Source organism: Caloenas nicobarica, chromosome Z (assembly GCF_036013445.1).
Source record: "Caloenas nicobarica isolate bCalNic1 chromosome Z, bCalNic1.hap1, whole genome shotgun sequence".
Taxonomy (NCBI): domain Eukaryota; kingdom Metazoa; phylum Chordata; class Aves; order Columbiformes; family Columbidae; genus Caloenas; species Caloenas nicobarica.
The window spans coordinates 44289656-44313819 of NC_088284.1; the positions used below are offsets into that span (position 1 = coordinate 44289656).

The 24164-nt window shown below is 43.7% G+C and overlaps 1 protein-coding gene across 3 annotated transcripts in view; it reads right to left on the reverse strand.

The window, feature by feature from the left end:
- Nucleotides 1-19839: 19839 nt before the first annotated feature.
- Nucleotides 19840-24164, reverse strand: part of NRG1 (neuregulin 1) — a 97877-nt gene continuing 93552 nt past the window's right edge. For all 3 annotated transcript variants that reach the window (XM_065656623.1, XM_065656622.1, XM_065656621.1), the window contains one exon: nucleotides 19840-20491. In XM_065656623.1, coding sequence (XP_065512695.1) covers nucleotides 19840-20491 — 652 coding nt within the window. The remainder of the gene's footprint in view (nucleotides 20492-24164) is intronic.

Sequence of the window (24164 nt, forward strand, 5' to 3'; positions counted from 1 at the left end):
ACTACAGAACTAGCTGGAAGTCTGCAGAGTTCCCAGCAGCAAGAATGCTTCTTAATACTTGATTATTGCAAAGGTGAGCTGAATAGAAAGAGCTCTGCTCCAGGTAACATTTGTCATTGTCAGCTTATTACAGGTGCAGAGCATTGGAAAGAGGACAGTCACCCGGCTTCTGATTAGAACAGGCTCCTGAATGCCGTCACAGTCCAGTCGAGAGGTCATTCTTCATGGGTGATGGATCCCTTACCACATCTTCACTGGTATTTTGGGAGAGCTGTTACTGGATGGGCAGACCAAGGTACCAGAGAACCACTGGCAATTACAGACAACAGAGTTGCTTTCCAGAAGAAATGGTTTCTCTATCACCACCCAGGCTCCTTAGATGACTCCAAGGTGTTAACAACCTGCAAGCCCATAGCACAACTTCTTTTGCTTTGCAAACAGATCTATCCCACACACCCTTGTAGCTCACATGCTCTTAGAGCAGGGCAAGGAAGTCTGCCTGCCCAAGGCCCTCTAAGTTATTGCTTTCTTCTTTTCTCCCTGAGAAAGTCTTAGGCCTGTATCTATCCAGATATGCTGCTTTTAATAATATCTCACCTGGGGACTGAAATGGCATGTTCACTGTCATTGCTGATAGCAAATGTCAAACCCCCCAGTGTTTTTTTTTTTTCATATCCTCTAGGATGGAAGTTTTTTGTTGTTGCTGTTGGTTTGTTGTGTTTTGGGGTTTTTTTTGTTTGTTTTGTGGTTTTGTTTGTTTGGGGTTTTTGTTTGTTTGTTTGTTTTTACAGAGATGGCAAACCCATTGCACATCTTAATTTTGGGACTGTCATTCAGAGAGACCAGCAGTAGACAGGAACTGAAAAGAAAGCTCCCCTTTCGTATTCCCAATGGGCAGAGTCATCTGCGCAGCATGCTTCTCTGCCTGGTAAAGGAGCACTGCCAGCTCATTCATGCTGCAGGCTTGACCAGGTACTGTGGAACAGCTAACGTCTTCGCTTTGGCACAAGGAAATCAATTACCTCATGGTGCAACACAGGCAAAATTCACAAGTTCAGACTGGAAAGCCATGAGAGGAAGATGGGGTATGAGGAAGGCAATAGTAGGACTTGTACCCTCTAACAGAAAGGCAGCTGGACAGGATATCTCTCCCATTATATGATCCCCACCTGATGCTTTAGTAAGTTTTTCTGGGACCTTGACAAGTCCGCAGAGTACCAGTCTCCATTAAATTTGGCATCTGACCGATATGCCCGAGCAGTAACTAATAGATGCAATTTACTGTCACACAAATTCTTCATGTGCCAAGGTTTTAAAAGATATTACAACCCCTCTCAGTTCCCTACAGTCCTCATTGCAACCTGCCAAATCAATGAAGAAGGGGTCAGCGACCCCTGCTATAGGATGCAAAGAAGACAAGATAGCAAAACTTATAAAGACAGCAACATCTGTAGCAGGTAGCAGTTCCCTGGAAAGGCAGAAGCCTTTTCTGGATTTCCCTGAGTTTCTACCAGCATGTTCAGTCTCCAGTTTGGAAGAGTACTGTGGTGTACCAAAGGAAGATTCCCCATGACTGCCCTGGCAGAGCATCAGACACAGGGGGCCATCAGGACCAACATGTCTGTGGATTCTGGTCTTGTTCCAAAGACATCTGAAGTACATGTAACACATATTGCCACTTTCCTGGCTAGGCCCAGATCTCTGTCGCTCTTGACTGTTCACAGGGCTCTTAGGGCACCAGATATGAAGCATGGTTTTCTCTGGCTCCTGAAATGGCAACATAAGTACTCTGCAGCTCCTGGTGCTAGTCCTCTAAAGCACGTCCAGCAACGAGTGAGCTCATAAGACTTAAAAATCAGGATAAAATACCTCATCAATTTGAATTCTATTCTTCTGGGGTGCTTGTCTGGATTTTTTCTTAGAAGCTTTGTTTTTTTAAATCATTGACCTCGGACAAACCAGTGGATAAATTACATTTTTTCCTATGTCAACTGTTTGTTATCAGAGGAAATGTCCTCAGAGTCAGGACTTGCTGTTTTTTGTGTTTTATCTGTGCAGCAAATTCCATTAAGTGAAATTTAATGCCAAAGCTCTAAGATCTGCATTCCTGGGGAATGACTGTTTGGGGGGCATTGTCTTTGAATCAGGAGCAAACACAAGCTGATAAAACACTTGTTGGATTATTTAGTCATGCCATCTTTTGCTGGATAGCTAACACACACATACAAATCACTAGAGGCAAAATATTTCCTAAGTGAAACATTGATGATTCCTGAAAGATACAGCCATGGTCTTAGGCAAGTAAGCAACCCTACTGGTGATTAAGCTGTTCCTGACATACATAACAGCATGGACAAGATCTCCCTCTGCCCCCTCAGAGTGACAGATCTTGTTTGTATCTGAAATGTTTTGCAGCAATGCACAAGGAGAAAGAAAACTTCACCCTATTTCATCTTCTCGAAAATAAAATGGTGTCTGATTCTTCATTGCTTTGCAGCTAGAGGAAACCTAAGAGTCTTCTTCTCATCCCCATCTGTAGAAAGAGAGGCAGAACAAGCTGGGGCAGAACAGCTGCTTGTTCTGCTCAGGGGCCAAGGGTCTGACAGCATTGCCAAGCCCTGTTAAGAGACTGCCATTTTATTAGGGAGGCACTGCACTGCTTGTCCTCCTCAGCCACTATAGTTTGCTATACTTCTCCAACTGGAAACTCACCTATGGCACATCAATGACCAGAAGTGAAAGACTTGGCTCTTTCTCCCCACTTCTCCCTCCTGTATCCTGTTATTTTCAGGACATAAGAGAATACCCAGATGTAAGTATCAAAACTACTACTAACGTGGTAACAAGACTCTGTCAAGACTCTCCCACAGAACTGCTGCTCATAATAGACATAAAGGATTTGTTGAAGCCCCTTTAACTTAAGGTTAATGCACTTAGGAATATCAGTATCTAGCATGGTAGGTTGCAGAATATGGCTTATGCCCATGACTTGCATATGGTCCTGAACCTGAGGGGTGAATAATGCCCAAACAGCAAGAACTGTTGGATTTGTTCAGAGCCATGTATTTGGCCACTATGGTTTTCAGAGAAAGCTGAGAAATGGATACAAGGTGCAGTGCTGTCTAATAATTATTGGAACACTAAAGAAGCATAACTCTTATGATCCCAGACCTAATGGTATTCAGGTGACCTGATTGATACCTACATGGTCTAGACCAAATTTTGAGACCATGAGCAGGCTGTTAGTTAAATTGAGCTAGCCACTACTCATTTAACTAAACCTCATGCACAGAGGCAGAAGAAAGACTTCTTCCAGAATGGGGATAAACCACTTTATGCTTCTCAGTTCCAGACCAGGACAAACCCAGTTTTTTTCAGCAGTCTTCCTTACTTAGGTACATGAGGTCTCAGTGAGCCAGAGCAAACTGCCATTTGGTTTCTTTTATAAAGAAACGATACTTTCACAGACTATGTTCTCCAAGGGGAGAAGAAAACCACAGGTTGAATCAACATTTTAGTCTGCAATATCCATTAATTGACTACTCGTTCCTGAAGCTCCCAATTTTTGTTGAACTATGGCTTAAGTGTTATCATCTGGCTAAGGACATCTCTCTGTGGTGGAGTGATTGCTCAGCTCTGCAGAAACAGCTGAGGAATGTGCCTCTGACCTTGTCTTCAGACTACCTGCAAAGATTTTTCAAAGCAATACATAGAGAGATTTTAGTGCCTGAGCAAAGAGGACAAGCCTACACCTGTCTAAGCCTGACAGAAGCAATCTGCAGAAAACTAGACCAGAGCAGGAGAAGGTAATCTCTCTCAGGCTCTGTAGCATAAACATTTCTCCAGCTCCTAAACAGAGTGCTCCTGACTTTGTGCATGAGAGCACAGCCTTGCACAGAGTAGCCACAGCCTCATGGTAGTGATTGCCTGACTGGGATGAGGGAGAGAGCAGCCAAGATCCTTGCACTGATGGGTCCGTGTAGGTATGGGACAGGAACATCAGCCTTCCTTTATCAAAATGAAAAACAGTACTTCATGCATTAGCTTACTAACTACCCCAATGCAGGGGTCACACACTCTTCCCTGCTGCAGCTGCTTGTTGAAAGGTACTCTAGGTGCCTTAGCTTTTGGAGTGTCAAAGGCCTTTGCAAATATGCTTGCAAAAGTAGAAAGTTGCAGCTCTGCAGCCTGCCTTCTACTCGCAGCTCAGTACTTTTTCACCTGAGATGCTATAGGTATGTTTTCTGGACTGTCTGCTGGAGCATTCACCCTTTGTTGTTTTGCGGCTGTTCTCATGGTCTGTGACCGCCAGTGTTACTGTGATGGGCTCCCATGGGAAGCAACTACAACCAACACGAGAACTCTGCCTGCTTTCCCCCTTTTCCCCTGCCTTTGGTTGCTTTGGTTTATATTTGGGAACCCATTACATGTATGCACAAAACTTAACAAGTCAGTGTGCAGCACTTACACCTTAGAAAAGGGTGCATTAGTGTGTACAGTATCCCATAAGCAGGGAGAACCAGCAGGGAGTCTGTGTGCCTAATGAAAATCTTTATGATGGTTATGAAGAAGTATTGCAGGGAGATCATCTGCTGCCCTGGAGATGAAATCAGGAAGAGGACGCTTGTCTGGAAACCTCCATTGCTTCTTTCCCTGCTTGCTGCCATAGAGTATTTTTCCTTTCCTTTTGCTCTTTTTTTCATTTAATTTTTATTTTACACCAAAAGTAACTTCCACCATTACAGTCAATACATGCCATCAGCTACAAACCCTGCTAATAAATAGTTGTGCATCTGTCTCAACATGATTTGTGTAGCATGTTCCATGCTGCATGAATGACAAAGCCGGAGAAATTATAGTCCTTGCACCTATCGATAAGCGTACGAATGGGTTCAGTTTCAGCTCCTGGATTCCTCTGTGCTGTCTGCAGGGAAGCAAGTGTGGTCTGGGGGCAGTTGGGAGGCCGGTGGGGCTCCCACTTTGTGAACAGTCACTGCTGGAAACTTCAGTGCCTAGATCAGTTAGATTTGGGTGCATGAATGACCTTAAGAAATTGCATATGTTTAGCAACCCTAGTTGAGTGGGCTAGGTCCCTGGCCCAGCTGAAGGAGTACCAGGTAAGCAGGCTGATAGCCAAAAGTGCTGAGCAGCATCCTCATGCCAATGATGTAGTGGTAGCTGGTATGGCTTTCTAGTGTAAATGCAGTAACACAAATCAGTTGTGATTGCTTTTCGAACATCTCTGGCACAATTTGCAAGAATATCATTGATCAGCCTGACAAAGTTCATTAACTATAGGGGATTCACAAAACACTGCAGATCCCTCTTCTGTGTACGGGTATCCGTTCCTCCCCTGTAAAGAAGGCATGCTTTTAATGGGATGTGTTTGGGAATGTGTGTCCAGCTGGAAAGAGTGAGAGCTGCTGAGCAACAGCTACTTTGCCTGATTGAAAGAATACAACTGTTTTGCTGAGCTCTATTCCCAGTGTTATTATGGGAGTTGTTGAATTCAGTTGTTCATATTTTGTCATAGGCATTTTTCACGGATTAGGCATTTGGTTTCCATGCTGCCATTAAAACCATTCTCTGGCTCCAAGGCACTCTGTCCCTCTATTGACTCATTGGCTTGCTGAGCCTACAGGGTTAAGGTACTTGAAGGGACTTGATTTTGGAAAAAACAGGCAGCTCATTCCTCAGTGAGCAGGAGACATCTGACACTTTATAGGTGTCAGATAAACATAGCAAACAGATTATGTCAGCTCCGTGGTAAAGAGACAAAAAGGACTTACATCTGCTACAAAACACTCAGGGCTACCTTTTGACACTCTGACTCTTTTGACTGTCTTACCTTTACATGTATGGCCCTAGAGAAGTCACTGACAGTATATGCACCAGCAGTTACTCCTGTGACGAGGGAGTGGAGCGATTTGGACCCAAGTGCTACTAAAGTGCTAATGCTTCAGAAATCCCAGGAGCCAGCATTGTCTAAAGAATTAGTACAGTAATTAACAGGCTCTCTAAACACCTCTGAGTTTCCAGAAGTTCAGCTTTAATGACCTCACCTCTGAGGTCGAAGTTTCCTGGCTAGACTACAGCCAGCAAGGGTTATTTGAACTCCCTGCAGTTCAGCTAGTGAGTACAATTTCAAAAAAAGGAGTTTTCCCCATCACAGCATTACAGCACAGGATATGTCCCTGTGTGTTTCAGTGTATATCTGCACTTTGTTACTGAGGCCTGGCTGGATTTCCAGGGTTCCAGAAAAGCACCAGGCTAGCTGCAGGAGTCTAGTTATGCAGGTACTGCCACTGGGACATAAAGCGGGACTTCAGGAAGTCTCAGAGTTCAATGCAACGTGTGCAACTATGGCTTTTCCTGACAGCCCTAGTCCTGCCCCTTTCTTCTATACCACACCTCTCTCTAGCAGCATGGCAAGTCTGTGATCCATTACAGGGGGACCTTCTATTCCCCTCCCTACAAATGGCCCAGGCAGCAGTGTCATGCAGAGGCCATTTCAGAGTTACTGCTGGGTGACCATGCCTCTCCTTGATAGAGTGGTAGATGCCACCTGAAGCATGGCTCAGGACCAGGGCATCCTGAAACCTGCCACTGAGCATCCCTTGCCAGCCCCCTATGCTAGGCAGCAGGCAGGCTGTCATGCTTCCCTGGCTATTGTGTGGTAATGTTGGACCCATTGCAGCACTGCCAGCCACCACCTCTCAGGCAGAAAACCATGAAATCACGGGTCAGACACCACATGGTTTGGGATCTTAGAGATGTTGCTCCTGTGCTGAGCAGGACAGGTAGCACTGTTAATGCTCCTGCAGGGCTCAGGTTTGGTCCCTGCATGCTGCCTGAGGGAGTCCTGCAGCCCTCTCCAGGAGCAGTCCCTGTCCCCCTCCTACCTGGTTACCCTTTCGATGGTGGCTGTTTGTCCCAGAGCATAATAGCCAGCTGTGTCCTGCTTGCTGTTTCACCCTTCCTAGCCTTTTTTCTGCCCCTTCACAAACTGGCTGGGCTGCAGCAAGTGACATGTGTGGCAGCACTCAGAGCTGGGGCAGCAGGCAGAGCTGAGCACAGCCCAGCGCAGCTTTCTGGTTGTGGACAGATGGTGCATGGGCAAAAGGGCTGCCCCATGTTGCTGGCTGGTTTCCATGCTGCCCTGTCCTGTCCAGCTGCAGGTGCCATCTCTGCTTCTATCTATCCACATGTGGTGGTGGCCAGGAAGCGTGCAACTGGTCTAAAGGTAAAGCAGCCTGACTCTACATCCTTCTCCTCGCTGCATTTTTCTCTCTCTGCTCCCCTGCTTTCTCCAAGTTAGTGTCTCTAGGATGCCCTGCCCATGCTTTCCTCACCTAAGTGGCTCTGGGGCAGGCTGGAGGAGCCCACAGGGAGAGGCAAGGAGCCTGCCAGCTCCTCCAAGTGCTGCCTTTCTGTCCCACTGTTTGGGGCTGCCAGGAGGACAGCTGATACCCCCAGCCATAAAAAGCAGCCCGAGATACTGAGCACAGAGTCTGTCATCTTATGCCTGAGGGTGAATGTGAGGAGAGCGAAAGGAGGGAATACCTCTCCCCACTGTGCACTGCTTAGAAAGAAGCATGGTTTGTTATGATGCCAGAGCATCAAGCATGTTATTGCTTAATTTGCCTTGCAGGCCTCTTGCATGGCTTACATCATAGCATTTCAGCCTAGACCCATATGTTATCAGCTGCTAAAAGGACTAATCTGAAAAATATCTGACACTCTATGTAATTCTCTTAGCTGCTGAAATAGTTTTAACAGATACGCCGTGCTTCTGTTAACACTCTTAGACACCCATAAAAATGCTAGTCACACAAGCAGATAGATGCTTTTGCACCCCTGAAACCAAAGATCATGCCCAGTTTTGGGAAAGATCTCATCCTGAAATAAGGAATTAAAAATAGTTCTATTGAAGAATAAGAACAGCCAAAAATTCCCTTTGTAACTCTAGTTCAAATTTGTCTCCCTTGCCTACTGGATCAGGTACTCTCTCTGATAATCTGGGCTGCACAAAATGGCCAATGTTTGGTTGATGCCTTGCATACAAGCATGGTCCTTCACTGTACAGTGTATTCACAGCTAATCCCAAAGGCAGGGTAAAATTGGCTGGAGTTTGTGGCTCAGTCAGACTCCGTTCCCACTGAGCCTGACTTTGAGGTGGATAAGATGTCTGCATCTTTCCTGTTTCTTTGCCCTTCTGGTTTGTCAACATCATGAGACTTTTTGGTCTTTATTTATGGGTTTGCATTTTCTATCTGGCTGGTACACCTGCCTTTCACTTCTTTACTGTTCGGTCTCCATCCCAGAGCCCCATTTGGGTGATGTCACCAGCTTGCCTGCTCTATTTGTGTCCCAGGCCCCAGCTCAGGACACCAGTGTGATAGATCCAAAGGGTGAACTTGAATTCAGCCCTCTGAGGTTAAAAGGAATCACTCTGCTGAATTTCCTGCATAATATATGGCAGCCTGGGAGCCAGATGACATAGCATTGTCATCTATAAACTGGTGGCTGAGTCCTAGAAGGAAAGAAAAATGTAGCTGGCATAGTCAGTCTGTCTTGAACAGACCTAGGTCGGTTCAAGGCTGGAAGGGCTTATTCCCATCTACTTGAAATGCCTAATTCTGAAGTCCCTCAGAGAGAGCAAGTGTGGGCAGATGCAAAACAGCACAGTGCCTGCAGCTGTATAGAGCAGACCCATCCCTCCTTATACTGGTGACAGGAGGGGTGTCTAACAGGTAATTGCGTATTTGAAGAAGATCATTGAATTCAACCCTTCCAGTAGATGCCTTGGCTGAAGCTAAGTCAGTGTCCTTAAACCATAGAACAGTCTAATAAAGCTGCTGTGACCTAAATGACTAGCAGCTATTGTCACAGTCCCTCTGCCTCCTTTTAACATGTTGTTTTTTATGAGATCTTGCAGAAAGCAGAGCTATAATAATGGTCTGAGCATATCTAGCTTGAACATGGAATCATTTGCAAAGCCCATGTCTTTGATGTATGTGCTGCCTGCATTTATCCAGTCAAGACCATGCCACTTCAAGAATATACACAAGAAAACATCTATTATACCTGGTAACTGGGTAAAACACTGGAGATGTCACAGATTCTTTTCCCAGATCCCTTTAATTTCAAAATTAATCACCTGACACTGTTCAAAGACTGGGTACCTCCCCACATAAGACAGAAAAAAGGGGCCATAGAGACCTAGTTGCCCTATGGGTAACTGAGACTACACCCTGGTTTCCTTTTTATTTTGTCTGTATCTTCTGGAAACTCTTTCTTAATTCATTCCTTAAGCCTTCAGTGCTTTTAATCTGAAATTAACTTTGCCTGCCCCCTACCAGGGCTTTTTTAATGCATGAATGGCACTGGATAGGATAGATCAACATTAGAGTGAGACCAGAAGTCTGATCAAATTTCTGAGTTACTCCTGTTGCCTACAGCAACATAGTCTACACAACCAGAAAATTATTTTCTGAGCGGCTGCACTTCAACATGCAAGTTGACTCAAAAAAAAAAAAATCTTCATGACTTTTACCTTGCTTAGGCTATCTCCCCCTCCCACAAGTATCTTTCATTTCTCTTTCAATTGCATAGAAAGGGCATAGAGTGTAACTCAGCACCATAAACTAAAAAAGAAGCCAAGTGATGCACTTCAGCATGATTAAGACCTTTATGTTTTCTTTTTCTAAGTGCAGTTTCAAGTAACAAACTCTTAGAATTGTAGGTATGTAGAAATTTTAATCAAAAAGTTATAACAGTCAGGGCACAAGGGACCTTTGGCTCCATTTGATGCAGAGTAAGGTAGGAAGGCAATTGAGTGCCAATGTTGTAGGTTAGCCTCCCCCAGCTTGTGCCCATAGGTGGGTCAGCTTGTTAACAGACATACAGTTTTTAGTAATTACAGCTACAACAAGTAGTATTAGACACAAATGCTGCTGGACACCTTCTTGTCAGGAGTGACTAGCACGGTATCTGGCAGGATAGAGGAAATGTAGACTGCTAACTGTGAAAACAACAGAGATGGCCAAGGGGCAAGGTGGGCCACTGAAGAACCTGTCTACCTTGGTCCACCTTCTACCTTTCACAGCACATGTCCCTGAAACAGGTGGAGTGCTCCTTTGCCTGTGGCTAGAATAAGAGGTCTTCTCTGGCAGTATACATAAATTTGTTTCCACCTATGAATATCTTTAGTGAGACGATGGTCCGTGAGAGCCTCGCTGAGCCTCTGGGCTGAGGCATGGCAGATCCCACAGGCTGTGGCAACTGATGAAGTCACAAAACTGGCAATGTCTAAGTTCAACCTAATAACTGGCAAATTTTGCAAGAAGCTCACAGCACACTTCAGAGAAGCCCAGCTTACCAAACTCCATGGTCCTGCAGTGCAGTGAGAAAATGTTACCGGATCTGTCACAAACTCCTCTGCAGAAAGAAAATTCTCAGTCCTCTGCAAGCAAAAAGCTTCATCAGCTGAATGAAGCATGGCAAGACCAGAAAAATGTTGTTATGGGAAGGTACCCTGGCTGCAGCCACCGAGGAGTTAAGCTGTGATCTAGGAGAAAAGGAATTAGATGGGCAAAAGACTGAAAGGCAAAGCAGAAACAGAGTTTTGTTTTCTAGCAGTTTGTCTTTCTTTTCTCTGAGGCTAGGGTAGAGTTAGACACACAGTAACCAAGACTAACCTCAGATTTAGGATTAGGTTCAGCACTTATGTGCTGTTTTGGAAGATAGGTGTGTTTCCACTCAGACGTGTGGAAAGGTCAGAGCAGCAAGGATGCAAGAATGCCCTAATGAGCGTAATTTAGACATCACACAGGCCTGCTAATTGGCACAGTGCCTGGGATTTGTTAGTGGATGACCACATAAACATGCCCCAGCCAATCAGTTAAGTCACTCTTCCTCTATCCTTAGAGTAAATGAGGAAAGGCTTCACTTTCTGGAAGCATACTGCTAATAATTGCAGAAATTCATCGCCATTTTTTTTCTGCCAGGGAAGGTCTCAGCTTGCCAGGAGGCAAGCAGGCCTCTCCTCGCTGTGCGGCAGACTCCCTTGCTGACTGAACAGCACTATTAATTTCATGTTTATTTTCCTCCAGTTCTGCTTGCACAGGGGTAACTTCTAGTGTGCTGTTTCTAGCCAATGTGCACAGTTGTTTGCAATGGAGAAGCAAGTACTGTCTGCTTCTTCAATGACAGTCTATGACCTTATGGAGCTGGATAATTCAGCAGTTGCATTGGTTTTCCTCTTCCTCTTAGTACGTGCTCCTGATGACTAGGCAGGTGTTGTTGTCAACTTAGGAGACACAAAGAAGATGGCTGCTGTGCACAGCCTCTCTAGAATAAGCTTTCTGTGAGCCAGTCAAAGCGCTTGTCCTCTGGCTACAGCATGTAGGTGTTTGGGGAATGGGGACCACACATGGGCTCAAAGCAGAGCTGCATATCCCAACTGTGCAGCCCAAGAGGCTGTGGTACTGTCCCTAACAGGTGTGAGGCATTCCAAAGTGTTATAGCTATCCTGAATTCTTACTCCCCCTCATTAGCAAGAAGCTTATGCCAGTTTCCAGTTATGCCCTCTGAACTGTTCCTGCCTTCCCCAAAGGTCTTGAATACTCACTGCTGGTCAACTTCTTGGCCTATTCCACATGGAGATGTCCAAGCAGATTTACTAGGCAGACATAGGAAATGGGGGCAGCAGAGAGATGCTATTTGCTTCCCATCTTTGAAGCTAGTCGTGATCTATTTCATGTGTACCCTGAAAGTAATCTTCTGAGCACCAGCCATCATGGAACAAGACGAAACAGTATTACAAGCACTCCAAACAGCTTTGTTGTGTTTCAGCTGCTAGCAGGGGCCTTGAGAAATTTTCCTCTCCTTTTCTATTAACAGCACCAGGCTGAAATGCAATTTGGTTCCAAGGTCCTTCCAAGAACTGAGGCATTGCATGGGTTTGGTATTTCATACTTCAAACATATGCCATTTGCAGCTGAAACGTCACACAAATTAGCTGAGAGAGAACCCAAAAGTATGTTAGTGGGAACAAACTTCAGCTATAACGAGATTATGTACTATACAACACTGTGACATCAGCACTGTCATTTACATTAATAGCATTAGCAATCATTTTTTTATCCCAGTCATTGCATTAGTGATTGCTATTAGCAAAGCAGTTATTAATGCCATTGCCAAACCTTTGCAGCTTTGTGAATGAAGGCAGGAGCATCTGTTATCTCATGAGAAGCTGCAGAGTGCTCATCTGCACAACCAAACAACAGTGATATTGAGGCTAATCAGCACATATAAATGAGGGCTACAATCATTGTGGAAGGTTTTGCCCTTCAGGGCAAATAGTTACTCTTCAAAGACCAAGAAAAGCAGCGAAGTTTCTTCTAGGAAGGACAGGAGCGAAGACTCTGTGCCTTTAACTCATTTGTCTTCACTGCTATGCTAAAAGTGAGCAACTCATTCTGTGAGGAGGCACAAAAGCATTAACGATTCACAAGCAGGATTCTCTTTGCCCAACTACTTTAGAGCTTTTTGTACTTCCCCAAGCCCCTCCTATAGAATCTGACCTCAGGCATTTCTCCTGTTAATGTGATAGTGGAAAAGGCTGTTGCAGAGAGACAGGATTCAGCATACACGACATGACTTTTGTCATTTTGTATTTGGACTGCATGAGGCAGATATCTTGGGGAGAGGGATGGTGGGTAATTTACTAGTCTGAGTACAAGAGTGGAAGTTAGGACCACCACGTTTAGCTATAGAGATATCTCAGCAATTCCTGGAAGTGTGAACTGTTAGAACACTTTCCCACTGTTCACATAGGCATAGCCAAGCTGGGAGATCAATGTGGAGAGCTGGATCTGCACTTCAAAATCTTTACAGAAGCCTGGCTAAGTAGCCATGTGGCCAGTGCAGGCTAGGGTCTCTGCTGTCACTGCCACTTTGCTATCAGTAGCAAAGGGGATATCCTCTTATTTTAGAGGGATCCCAGCTTGCTCTGGGACAGTTTACATTTGGATGAATGCAGTTCTGAGCTGTAGACAAAATAAACATCTTGCGTGGACAGTGGATAACATCCAGCCCTCCTCAGTTTGGTATCTCATTCAGTACCTATAGGCAGGTGGAAAGAATCTGACCTACATGTTTCCACCAGCCCTGGGAACAAATGGATGTGAAACACATCCACAATGTCTTTGCTCCATTCCTCTCTCCTTTGCCCACTCCTAGCTTTCCTCCTCTTTTTTAATGCTTGTCAATAGCAAATAACTTCACATACTAATGTCAGGTAAGGACAGCCAGATCAGATACATGCCCTGCTTCCTCTCCAAGAGTGGCAGATAGGTGGAAAAGGGTAAGAGTAGGGCATGAATACACAATATTTCTACCTTATACAAGCTCCACATGTTTTAATTCCAGACATTTCCCACATCGATGTAGTTTCCATGGATTTAGTAATTCTCATTAGATTACTGTCTAAGATCTGGACTCCCGTTGAAACCATGGAAACTTATGATCCACAACCTCCTGCAGCAAGGAGTTTTCCAAGTTCCCTACACCTCACATCAGGAGCCACATCTTTCTGAACATGTTGCCCAGAAGTTTTGATTGACAACAATTTGTATTGGAAGAGGAACTGAATAGTGAGTCCTTTCCTACCCTCTGCAATATAATTATGTTTCCATAGACCTTTGTGATATCTCCTCTCGTCTGTCCTTTCTTTCAGACTAATGAGTCCCAGCTCACTCAGTGCACCCCGCACCTCACCAGCTCCAGATATTTGTTCACCTACGTTGCCCTCCAAATCTTTCCCCATTATACTTTTTCTATTCTGAGACAAAAAGACTAGGACCAGGATGAGGGAGACCCAGGATGAGATTAGACCTAGGATGAGGGAATTGAGTGTACTATCAGCAAGTTTGCTGATGACACCAAGCTGGGAGGAGTGGCTGACACGCCAGAGGGCTGTGCTGCCATCCAGCGAGATCTGGACAGGCTAGAGAGTTGGGCGGGGAAAAATTTAATGAAATATAACAAGGGAAAATGTAGAGTCTTGCATCTGGGCAGGAAAAACCCCAGGTTCCAGTACAGGTTGGGGAATGACCTATTAGAGAGCAGTGTAGGGGAAAGGGACCTGGGGGTCCTGGTGGACAGCAGGATGACCATGAGCCAGCACTGTGCCCTTGTGGCCAAGAAGGCCAATGGCATCCTGGGGTGGATTAGAAGGGGGGTGGTTAGTAGGTCGAGAGAGGTTCTCCTTCCCCTCTACTCTGCCCTGGTGAGACCTCCTCTGGAATATTGTGTCCAGTTCTGGGCCCCTCAGCTCAAGAAGGACAGGGAACTGCTGGAGAGAGTCCAGCGCAGGGCCATGAAGATGATTAAGGGAGTGGAGCATCTCCCTTACGAGGAAAGGCTGAGGGAGCTGGGTCTCTTTAGCTTGGAGAAGAGGAGACTGAGGGGTGACCTCATCAATGTTTATAAATATATAAAGGGTGGGTGTCACGAGGATGGAGCCAGGCTCTTCTCGGTGACAACCAACAGTAAGACAAGGGGTAATGGGTTCAAGCTGGAACACGAGAGGTTCCACTTAAATTTGAGAAGAAACTTCTTCTCAGTGAGGGTGACGGAACACTGGAACAGGCTGCCCAGGGAGGTTGTGGATTCTCCTTCTCTGGAGACATTCAAAACCTGCCTGGACGCCTTCCTCTGTAACCTCATCTAGGTGTTCCTGCTCCGGCAGGGGGATTGGACTAAATGATCTTTCGAGGTCCCTTCCAATCCCTAACATTCTGTGATTCTGTGACCACTCATAGTATTTAAGATCTGCACAAATAATGAATTCATATAGTGGCATGGTGAAGTCATCTAATAATTCCTAGTATCTGATTTGCTTTTTTGACTGACACTGAGCAGTGAGGTGCCAGTTTTGTAGAGCAGGCTCTTGCAGCCCCAAGACTGTGTTCTTTCTGCCCACCCTCGCTCCCCCCTCCATCTTGAGTAGTAATGGTCAGGGTAAAGCTAATAAATTTAATTTACAAAACTAAAAATATTGTACCTAGGAACAACAGTGTCTGCTAGTGACCTCCATAGGGATCAGTCAGAAAACTCAGGGGACAGTGGCCTACGAAGACAGAACAAGACCTTTACAACAACATTTGGATCCAGAAAGATGGTGACTAGTGACCTGACACAGTCTGCTGAGCAGCTGGGCCAGTACAACACATAAACAATTTAATCCAGCACCTCTTTTACTGAAAATGAATAACAAAACCTTAATAAATCAACAATTACTTATTGCTGTATTTGGGATAATAAATTCTTTAGTTTATCAGTAGCTTGTGGCTTCCATAGCATGTTCTTTGAACAGTTTGCCTTTCAGTTACATCCCCTTTCTCTCCTGAACAATAAATTAGCATTCATTTTTTTTTTAAGGAACAGAGGGGAAAAAGAGGATATATTACAGTTTTTAAAGCAAAAAGAGAAATGCAACATACTTTTGACATATATCTTAACATAGTATGAGGATAACTTTCTCTGCGTGTTAGATGCCTATGCATAAATAATAAAGGACATTGTGTTATTTACAGTGTTACACAATAAACTAAGAGAGTCTCATTTAACACATGATCTATAAAGACATTAAAGGATGAAAACATCCATGTATGTACAAGATGTATTTACAATAGAATAGAGAATTACAAATTACGATAATTGACCATGTTCTTTGTCTGCACTTCTCTGCAGCATTTCATAGGTGCTTTTTTTGTTTCTTACTAGAAGTAAGTCCCAGCTGATGGTAAGTAGCCATGCTGCAGGGCCAAGAAGTGTTCAACAGGCTGAAAAGTGTGTCCTTTGAGGGGACACAAGTTTGCTATCCTGGATGCTCAGGAAACTGCTTGCAATGTGTGTGAGAGAAGCGGGGAGATGCAGCATTGTTGTTTTAGAGGACTGGAAAGAGAAGGAGCTTTCCTGTTTCCTTGATAAAGGCAGTGATTGATCTCTTAAACCTGGGGGTGTTGAGGTGGCTCAAGTGAGGAAGGGAATAGCTGGGCCAAGAGGAGAGGGTAGGTTTTTCTCTGTTACATGGGAACCTCTGTGGAGCTATAATGGTTCACACCACCTTAACAGGCAGGCTGTACCAGCCTGCGCACAACATATTGCAGCTATACACCCCTGAAGGAAGCCTTTTATCCTGGAATAATTCCTGCATTCACAGGGAAAACTCATGGCTCAAGTTAAATGACACGTAAAGAAAGCAGGGCAATCTGAACAACTCTGCCCCCACTGGGATATTTCCCCTCTCTTCAAGGTATGTCTCTCCTTGCTGTGACTTTCAGCCAAAAGTTGGCAAGGGTTACACAGTGATGGCTCAAGTGTGTTGGGACTGCCTAGCTCACAGGTCCGTGTAATGAAGTGAGTATCCCCAACAGGGGAGCCGGCCTTTCCCGTAGGCACTTGCTGACGTTGCTCCATGCTGCTGCATTCTCCAGTCCCTTGGCCAGCAGGAGCTGGTTACAGTCTGCCAGCAGAACCTGTGGTCATGTAGACTTGCTAACTTCAGGACATGGACTTGACTGTCGTGGAGCACCCTCACAGTATGCTAAAAGCCCATCCAGAGGTGAGGGGCTGCATCCTGCTCCCACTTCTGTGAGTGCTAAGCCAGGGCAACTCCCATAACTCGCTGTTGCATGAATTGTGCTGTAAGGCTGGGTTCTCCCCAAAGACCTAAGGGCTTAGGCAGCCATATCCCCAATTGTATATTCTTGTTCTTAGGTCCATGTGAAGTCCCCAGCCTAATTTCATACTTACCGTATAACACACTGTTGTATGTACTAGGTGGAGAGGAGGAGCAGGGACTGCACACCACTTTGAAGCGCTGTAGCACAAGAGGTGTGACATTTTCCCCTAGGCCTACAGAGAATAAATCTCACAAGTACAGCTCCCAAGCGTGCAACTGCTCCTTCATTTTATACTGGCTCTCTAAAACAACAGTGTTAGTAGTCAAACAATTTACTCCACTTCAAAGCAAGTTCCCTTTCCATCCTGTTCTATCTGCCTGGGCTATAACAGATGCTCTAACGAGATCTGGCCTTGTAGGTGATCTGTACTGGAAGAGATTAAAGAAGACTTGTGTTATAATCTCTATTCTGCCACTAAGATACGTGATTTTGGGGCAAACCTCTTGTTCCTCTGTCATCCTTTTTCTGTCTTATCTGTCCTGTAAGATCTTTGCAGTATCAGAGATCTTACTGAAAGGGCAGATTTTCAAGTGCCTCTGGAAATTCAACAGTGAAAATCCTTTGGAAACTGGTGCTCTGCATCAGGAAAGCCCACCTGGCTCTGTAGTACTGAGTTGCAGGGTTACTGCAAAGGTGGATGTTCTGCTGCACATGATTGCAGATTAACAGGTGGGATTAAGGGGATGAAAATGAGTGCGTGGTATCTAGAATTTGTAGAGAGCTTTTGATTTAGTCTGGAAAGGCAAAGTGTGTTCAAGTACATGCCAGCTAGAGAAAAAACAGCAAAGGGGACTTAAATCCAGACAGTATGTGTTTGACAAACTTTGCCATCTCTCCCATGGACTTCTCAAATAAGCAGTGCTATTTCAGCCACCACATAGCCCAAAGCTATGCTAGTTTCCTGTCCCTTGGCTTCCACCACCAACATCCTAGTGTACAACTCTGTCATAGCCTTCTTCCTGTACTAAGAACTTTTTCTGCTGAATCTGGTCATCAGGTAGACTTACTCATGTTCTTACTAATGTGATGTGGTTGATATATACAATGAACAACTCACTGATTTTCATCATCCTGATAAACAGCTTCATTTACTAGACTTTGCTTCAGGTCTCAAATCAATAGGACCTTGTTCAGCAAAACTCTTAAGTGCATACTTTATGCATTTGTTGAATGTGTCAATGGGAGTCTAGCACATGCTGAAGATAACTTTTGCTGCGATTAACATAAGCATGTGCTTGAACAATTTATTGAGTCAGGACTTGAGTTTCTTAGGTTTATATCTCGCAAAATTTCCTTGACTTTTTTCTCTTCATTTAACTGGGACCAGGATGTGGCCCGACGGTTGAGTATAGTTTGGCTGAAATTCTTTTTCTCTTGACATGGATCTTATTTAGAGTCCAGTAATACCTGTAGAACATATGTTCTCATTTTCAGAATCCCCAGAGTCTAGGAAAAACATTTGTTTTCCACATCAATCCTGAGTCTATGCTGTGCTAACTGAACACACAACAAAAATCAAAAGAAGAGGCAGAGTGACCCTGACTAAACTGATAGGAATTCAGTGCAAAAGAGGCGATTTGCTTCTGCTTGAATGGGTGCAGACGCTCCAGCACTGACAGCATCCTTGTTCATTACTGGTATAGTATAGCTATCACCAGTTATATAAACACTGATATCAAATAGCCATGCATACTACAGCTGTAACCCACATGGTGTACTTGCCTTCAAAAATGGCCTTTGTATCAGCCTTGCCTCTCTCACCCCAAATAATGGAGTCAATAAAGACTGAGTAGAATTGAACTCTATATTTCCACTATGTCCTTCCTAATTGCCTGTACTTTTCAATGATTCAGTAAATAATTTCTTCCTTGAAAGTAGTTTCTGTGTCCAAAACTAACCCTTACTCCAATAGCATTTCTAACAAGGTGTTGCTAGAAGCTTGTCAGGGTTCTTTCTGAGGAGGAGAAGAAAGGGGGAAAAGCTGAGGAAAACAAAAAGATAAATAATCTATTAGAAATCAACATTAAAAAATAGAGGTGAAAAGTGATTGCACTTTTATTAGTGGCATTTGCTTTCCAGCTAGATCTCTTCCTTGCTTGGTTACAGATATCTGCTATTATATTTGCCCCATTAACTTCAACTAATATAAGTTTTTTTTTCTTTTTTTCTTTTTTTTCCTTTTTTCTCTTTTTCTTTTCTTTTTTTTTTTTTTTTTTTCTTTTTTAGTAGAGTGGTGGGTTCAAAGCCTTGGCTAACTTAAACCCATTTTCAAGGGATAATTACAATAATTAATATCTGAAAAATAATGAAATGGCAGTTCCTAGTGATTACAAGCTTACTTCTAATTAATAATATATTTGGTTTAAAATCACAGTATTACTTTCTTTTCTAACATTATTTAATGCAGGATGGCTTTTTGTTGTTGCTGTTGTTATCCTGCTGTAATAAATAGTAGCATGCTGTTGGATCTACTATTATCCCAGTGCTCAATGAAGCAAACATTTTGGCTGGCAGAGAGCAGACAAAACCCATTTCATATACAGAAAGCAAATAAAACTTCTCATAGAATATTTTTTTCCCTAGGTTATTTTTTTATCTTTTTTTTTTTTTCTTTTTTTTCCCTGTTTTTTTTGGTGGGGTGGGTAAGATGGGAGTGCCATTACAGGGCTTATTGATCTGGGGATTCTACAACAAGCGACCAGGGGGAATTCTGCAATTCTTGCAAATTATACATCCAATCATTATAATGCAGTGCACAGAAAAGCCAGGACAACTGTGGGCTAGGAGGTTTTGCAAAATACAGTGGGACAGCAATCATTGTAACTGTACAAAACTTGCTCTCAACGTAACATAACATAAAGGCACCATTGATATCTTTCCCCATTTTTGAAATACTGTAAAAAATTGCTACATATGGCACATAACACATTTGTACATACGTATATTTAATCTATAAAAGTTTTTTTTTCCTTCTCCTTTTTTCTATCAGTGGAATTGCTAAAATAAAATAAATTGTTTAATTTAAAGGTGGAATACTTCATTATATAAAATAAAGTTTTACATGTGAATCTATGTGTTTTATGTTTTATACAGCAATAGGGTCTTGGTTAGCTATCACACTGGACAACCTTGCTTGCAACTCTTCCGGTGTGGAGAAGCGATTCGCCGAGTTAGTCCTGCTTTCAGCCAGCCGGTAGGCAGTGGCTGTCTCCAGACTGGTCACTATGGGGTTCAGTATGCTCAGGAACGGTGTATCTTCGCCTATTCTTTCGTCTTCAGTTTCGGTCTCAGAGCTGCTGCTCTCAGAACTTGTGTCGGAGTCCACATCCACCCTGCTGGAAATGTGGCCATTGGGCTTTGTTCTTTTGACCCTCCGGCTGTTGGTGAGTTTCTTTAGAGGCTCCTGTGCTGGTTCATACTCCTGTGTGGTCTCGTACTCCTCGTCTTCCACTATCCGCAGAGGACTAGGTGGCAGGCTGTTGCTCTCATGGGCAGCATTGTGGTGGAAAGAATTGAGCTGCTGAATGTGGTGGTCGTACTTCTCACGTAGCTGTGGTGGAGTCACCAGGAGCAGTGGTCGCTCCTCTTCTATGAAGGGACTCACCGCCACCGAAGGGATGGAGATGGTTAAGCTGGAAGCCAGTGGTGACATTTTGGAGGGGGGGGAATTGGGAGAAGTTGGAGTGTGGAAATCAACAGGTGACATGCGAGCTGGTGTGGTCATAGCTGAGACATACCTGAAGAAAAGAGATGTAAAAAAGTTGCAAGCATAGAAGCAGCGTTGACATGTGCACACAGCTGCTCATGTGGGCTGGGAGGTAAAAGGCATGAATCCTTTAAGATCTCCAGCATCTTCACACAGGGAAGACTTTCCACTTTTTCACACTTCCCTGTTGCTATTTATCCTATAAAATCTCTAACTTCTGGGACTTTGGGCAAAAGCGTTTGAGAGCAGGAAGAATATGCAAAGCTTGCAGGTCTGTTTTGCCTTAGAAGAGCCATGGAGATGCTCTAAGTTATTTGCCAGAATAACTTCCTGGAATGAATCCCAGAATGAGATTCTGAGACTGCCAGAAACTAAATGCATTTGGAACTATTTTCTTAAAAGGAAAATGGCTGCTGCACTTCTGCAGGATTTGACCAGAACCTGAGGTGCATGGAAACAGACAGGAGGAGAGAAAGGAAGGGAACTGAGGGACGGACCTCTTGCGGATTCACCCTCTTCTGGCAACCAGAGTGTCTCAGGCTAAGGAGGAAAGCAAAGTTTGGACAAAATCTGGAGCCAGATTCTTCTAACTTTAATCACTGGGGGTAGTCACAGGAGGATTTGCAGCACCAACCCAGCAGCTTTGTGCTGCTCCACTCCTTGGGTGCTAGTTACACTGGCTGGTAGGTTTATCTGCAAAGAAACATGGAGCATTATTTGTCCTTGCGTAGGAACAAATGCTGACAGAGAAGACTGTCTGGCCTGTTGTTCCTAATGGCTCTGCAAAATTTGTCCCTGTAATTAATTAAATTAATTAAAATTTGTTTCTGTAGGAAGGGTAGTGGCCAAAGGTGATTTCTGAAAACAAAGTTCAGGTGACAGTATAGAGCTTGTCGCAAAGGAAGAGGGCAAAAATTATGAAAGTCTCAGCTGGTTTGAATCAGTGGAGCTTCACAAGATGCTCCATGAGGTCGTGCAGATTCATGCCAGGTGAGGATCTGACTGAAACCTCCTGATCAAGGGCATAGTGCCCAGCATGACAATTTGCATAGTTTGGCTTTGCTTTTGTTCTCATCCTAAGTTCACCTGCCTGAATTTCATCTATGTACAAAGTTTAAATCTTTCTAAGCTCCATCTCTTACACAGACCCATTGAGAAAAGTTATATGGCTATGATTGATGAAGTTATTTAATTTTTCACTAGTGATTTATTTATCTGAGTCTGAAATTACCAAAATAAATCTGAATCTAATTTTCTCATCCAATCTATGACTCAGTTGCATGTATTACACTTGATTAAAACAGAGTTATTGATAAAAGAGAAAGTGGGACAGATCCTGAACTGACGTGTAGTAGAGTAGACTGGTTTCAGTAAGGGCACATTGATTTACATCAACAGAGGAAGAGTCAAAACAAAAATAAAGCTGGAGTTATGCATGGGAATTAATCAAGCTAGTTGCTAGTAAGAGCAGAGGGCAATTAGTAAGTTTGTGGATTGGACGAATGAAGTAATTCTTTATTTTTCCTTCCATGAGTGAGCTTTTAATCCCTTTCAGATTTTTAAGTAGGCATTGTCTGAAAAACTGAAGCTTTTCTACTTCCCTAGCTGGTACAGTGCTGGACATACATCTTCTCGACACACTGAATTTTAGCTAAACTGGTTCTGTTAATGGACTATGTTAGTTAAATGTGTTCAGCATATTGTGCACGTTTCCATCAGTGTCAAGTTACTCATACTGGGGATTGTGCATTCACATATTTCTGGTGTAATTCTCCCACACCATAATGGGACTGCTAACAAGCTGCTGTCCACAATGCAGCTCTAGCCCATCCTGAAAGGAAGGCTAAAAGGTGATAGATTTATCTTCATGGCCAACAAGAGTTAAGCCATGCTGGCTCAGTGAAAGGGGATCAGAGTCTATACATGGCCAGCCAACAAGCATTAACTAGTTATATGCTGCCAACTTCATCATATAGTCCGGCCTTTCATACAGAGATGGTGGTTTTTTATTTTCTCTCCTGTAAGACAGATAAGGGCTTTCTTAAATATAGGTGCTAGGGTCCTCTGCTTGTGTACACAGGTGTCAGGGTATGAGGTCCAACAAAAGGATGGGGTAACGCAAAAGAACTGATGATGTCTATTCTATTTCATTTCAAAATTGTAAAATAGTTGGGGCCTGGAGGGCGGAGGGAATACAGCCTCGATCAACCAATTCACAGCACAGCAACATTTGATGGCTTCAGGAAGTAATTTGTAAGCTTGTACATTGCTTTATGTTTCAGAGTAATTTCTAGTTGCAAATAACTCCCATCTTCCCCCTTATATTCACATACACACACAATTCATCTCAGAAATAATCTGTCATGTATTTCCTACTTGCTAAAAACAGATGAGGCTTAATTTAATTCCCAGGGAACTAAATTCTGCATTCAAAAGTCATGGTTCTTTCAGGCACAGACTAGACCATCAATGCCTGGTGAATTATCACAGAAATGATGCTGCTTTTCATCTGTGGCATAATCTTCCAAAACCACAAAAATTGCTATAATGCCTTCTTTCTTCCCATTGAAACAGAAAGGCATGTGCTCCTTTCCTCTCTGCCCTAAAATCTAAACAGCTCGTATCAGAATAATGCTCTGGGTGTGTCCCAGGCAATGCAGGAAGACAGCAAGAATGATCTTAGCTTTTCACATGCAGATGCTCAAATATACTAAGCTGTAATACTCACCACTGGCAGGCATGTGGCCCTGCGTCCTGTATGGTTCCCAGGCAAGAGATGATGTGGTATTTACTGCTATAGGTTCTGGTCCAGCAAAGCACTTAAGCACACACTGAGCTCTACCCGTGTAAGTAATCTTGCTGACTTCAATGGGGCTACTTGCACAATTAAAAGTTAATCTTGCTGAAATGCTCTGCTGGATTGGGGCCATGGCTGTTTATGTCATGTGTGCCACACATCTTGAAATTAAATTCCATGGTAAATAGCAGTTAACTTTGTTGTAAGGCGAGAGCCAGTTCACTGTCTTTAATGGTCCTACAGGCCTCATTTAGACACCCTTCAGCTGTGGTGCCTTATCCCACTGCTAAGCAGTTGTTCTTTGTGTAGCAGAGGGAGTACCACAGAAATGGCTTTTGCTGGACTTGCACATTCATTTTTCTGGAAACTGCAATTTGTCTCCTACACAACTCAGTCTCCTTGGGGATTGCCTGGCTGCATTTTTGACATCACAGACATCCTATGGGATCAAATCCCTCCTGATTTCACAATGCTCATAGAATTGTTGTGGTAATCCTTTGTTTCCCGTTTCTTCTGCCTCTGATTGTTGGGAGCAAAGCTCTGTTTAAACATCTTGTTTCTTCTCAGTTTTTATTTTGTTACTCTGGGGACAACCCATGCTCTTGAGACAAAATACTAGCCTAAAGCTGAAAATACTTTTTCAGTAAAAGTTTTCTTGCAACTGATGCACTTCAAGGCAGACCTCAGGTACTGATGGCCCAGGGGAAAAAGGATTTTGTTGGAAATCTCCTGGCCAGCTTTATTTCTAACTACGCTTGATTTAATAATGACCTGGGCTCTTCTGGTTTGAACTTTGTGTTCCTTGCTTTTACTTAACAAAGGGTCAAGGGGAATTTTTGAAGAAGATAATGGGTTTAGAAGCTGGAATCTCCCAGAAAGTAAGTGCTGGCAGAATTCCTATACTGCT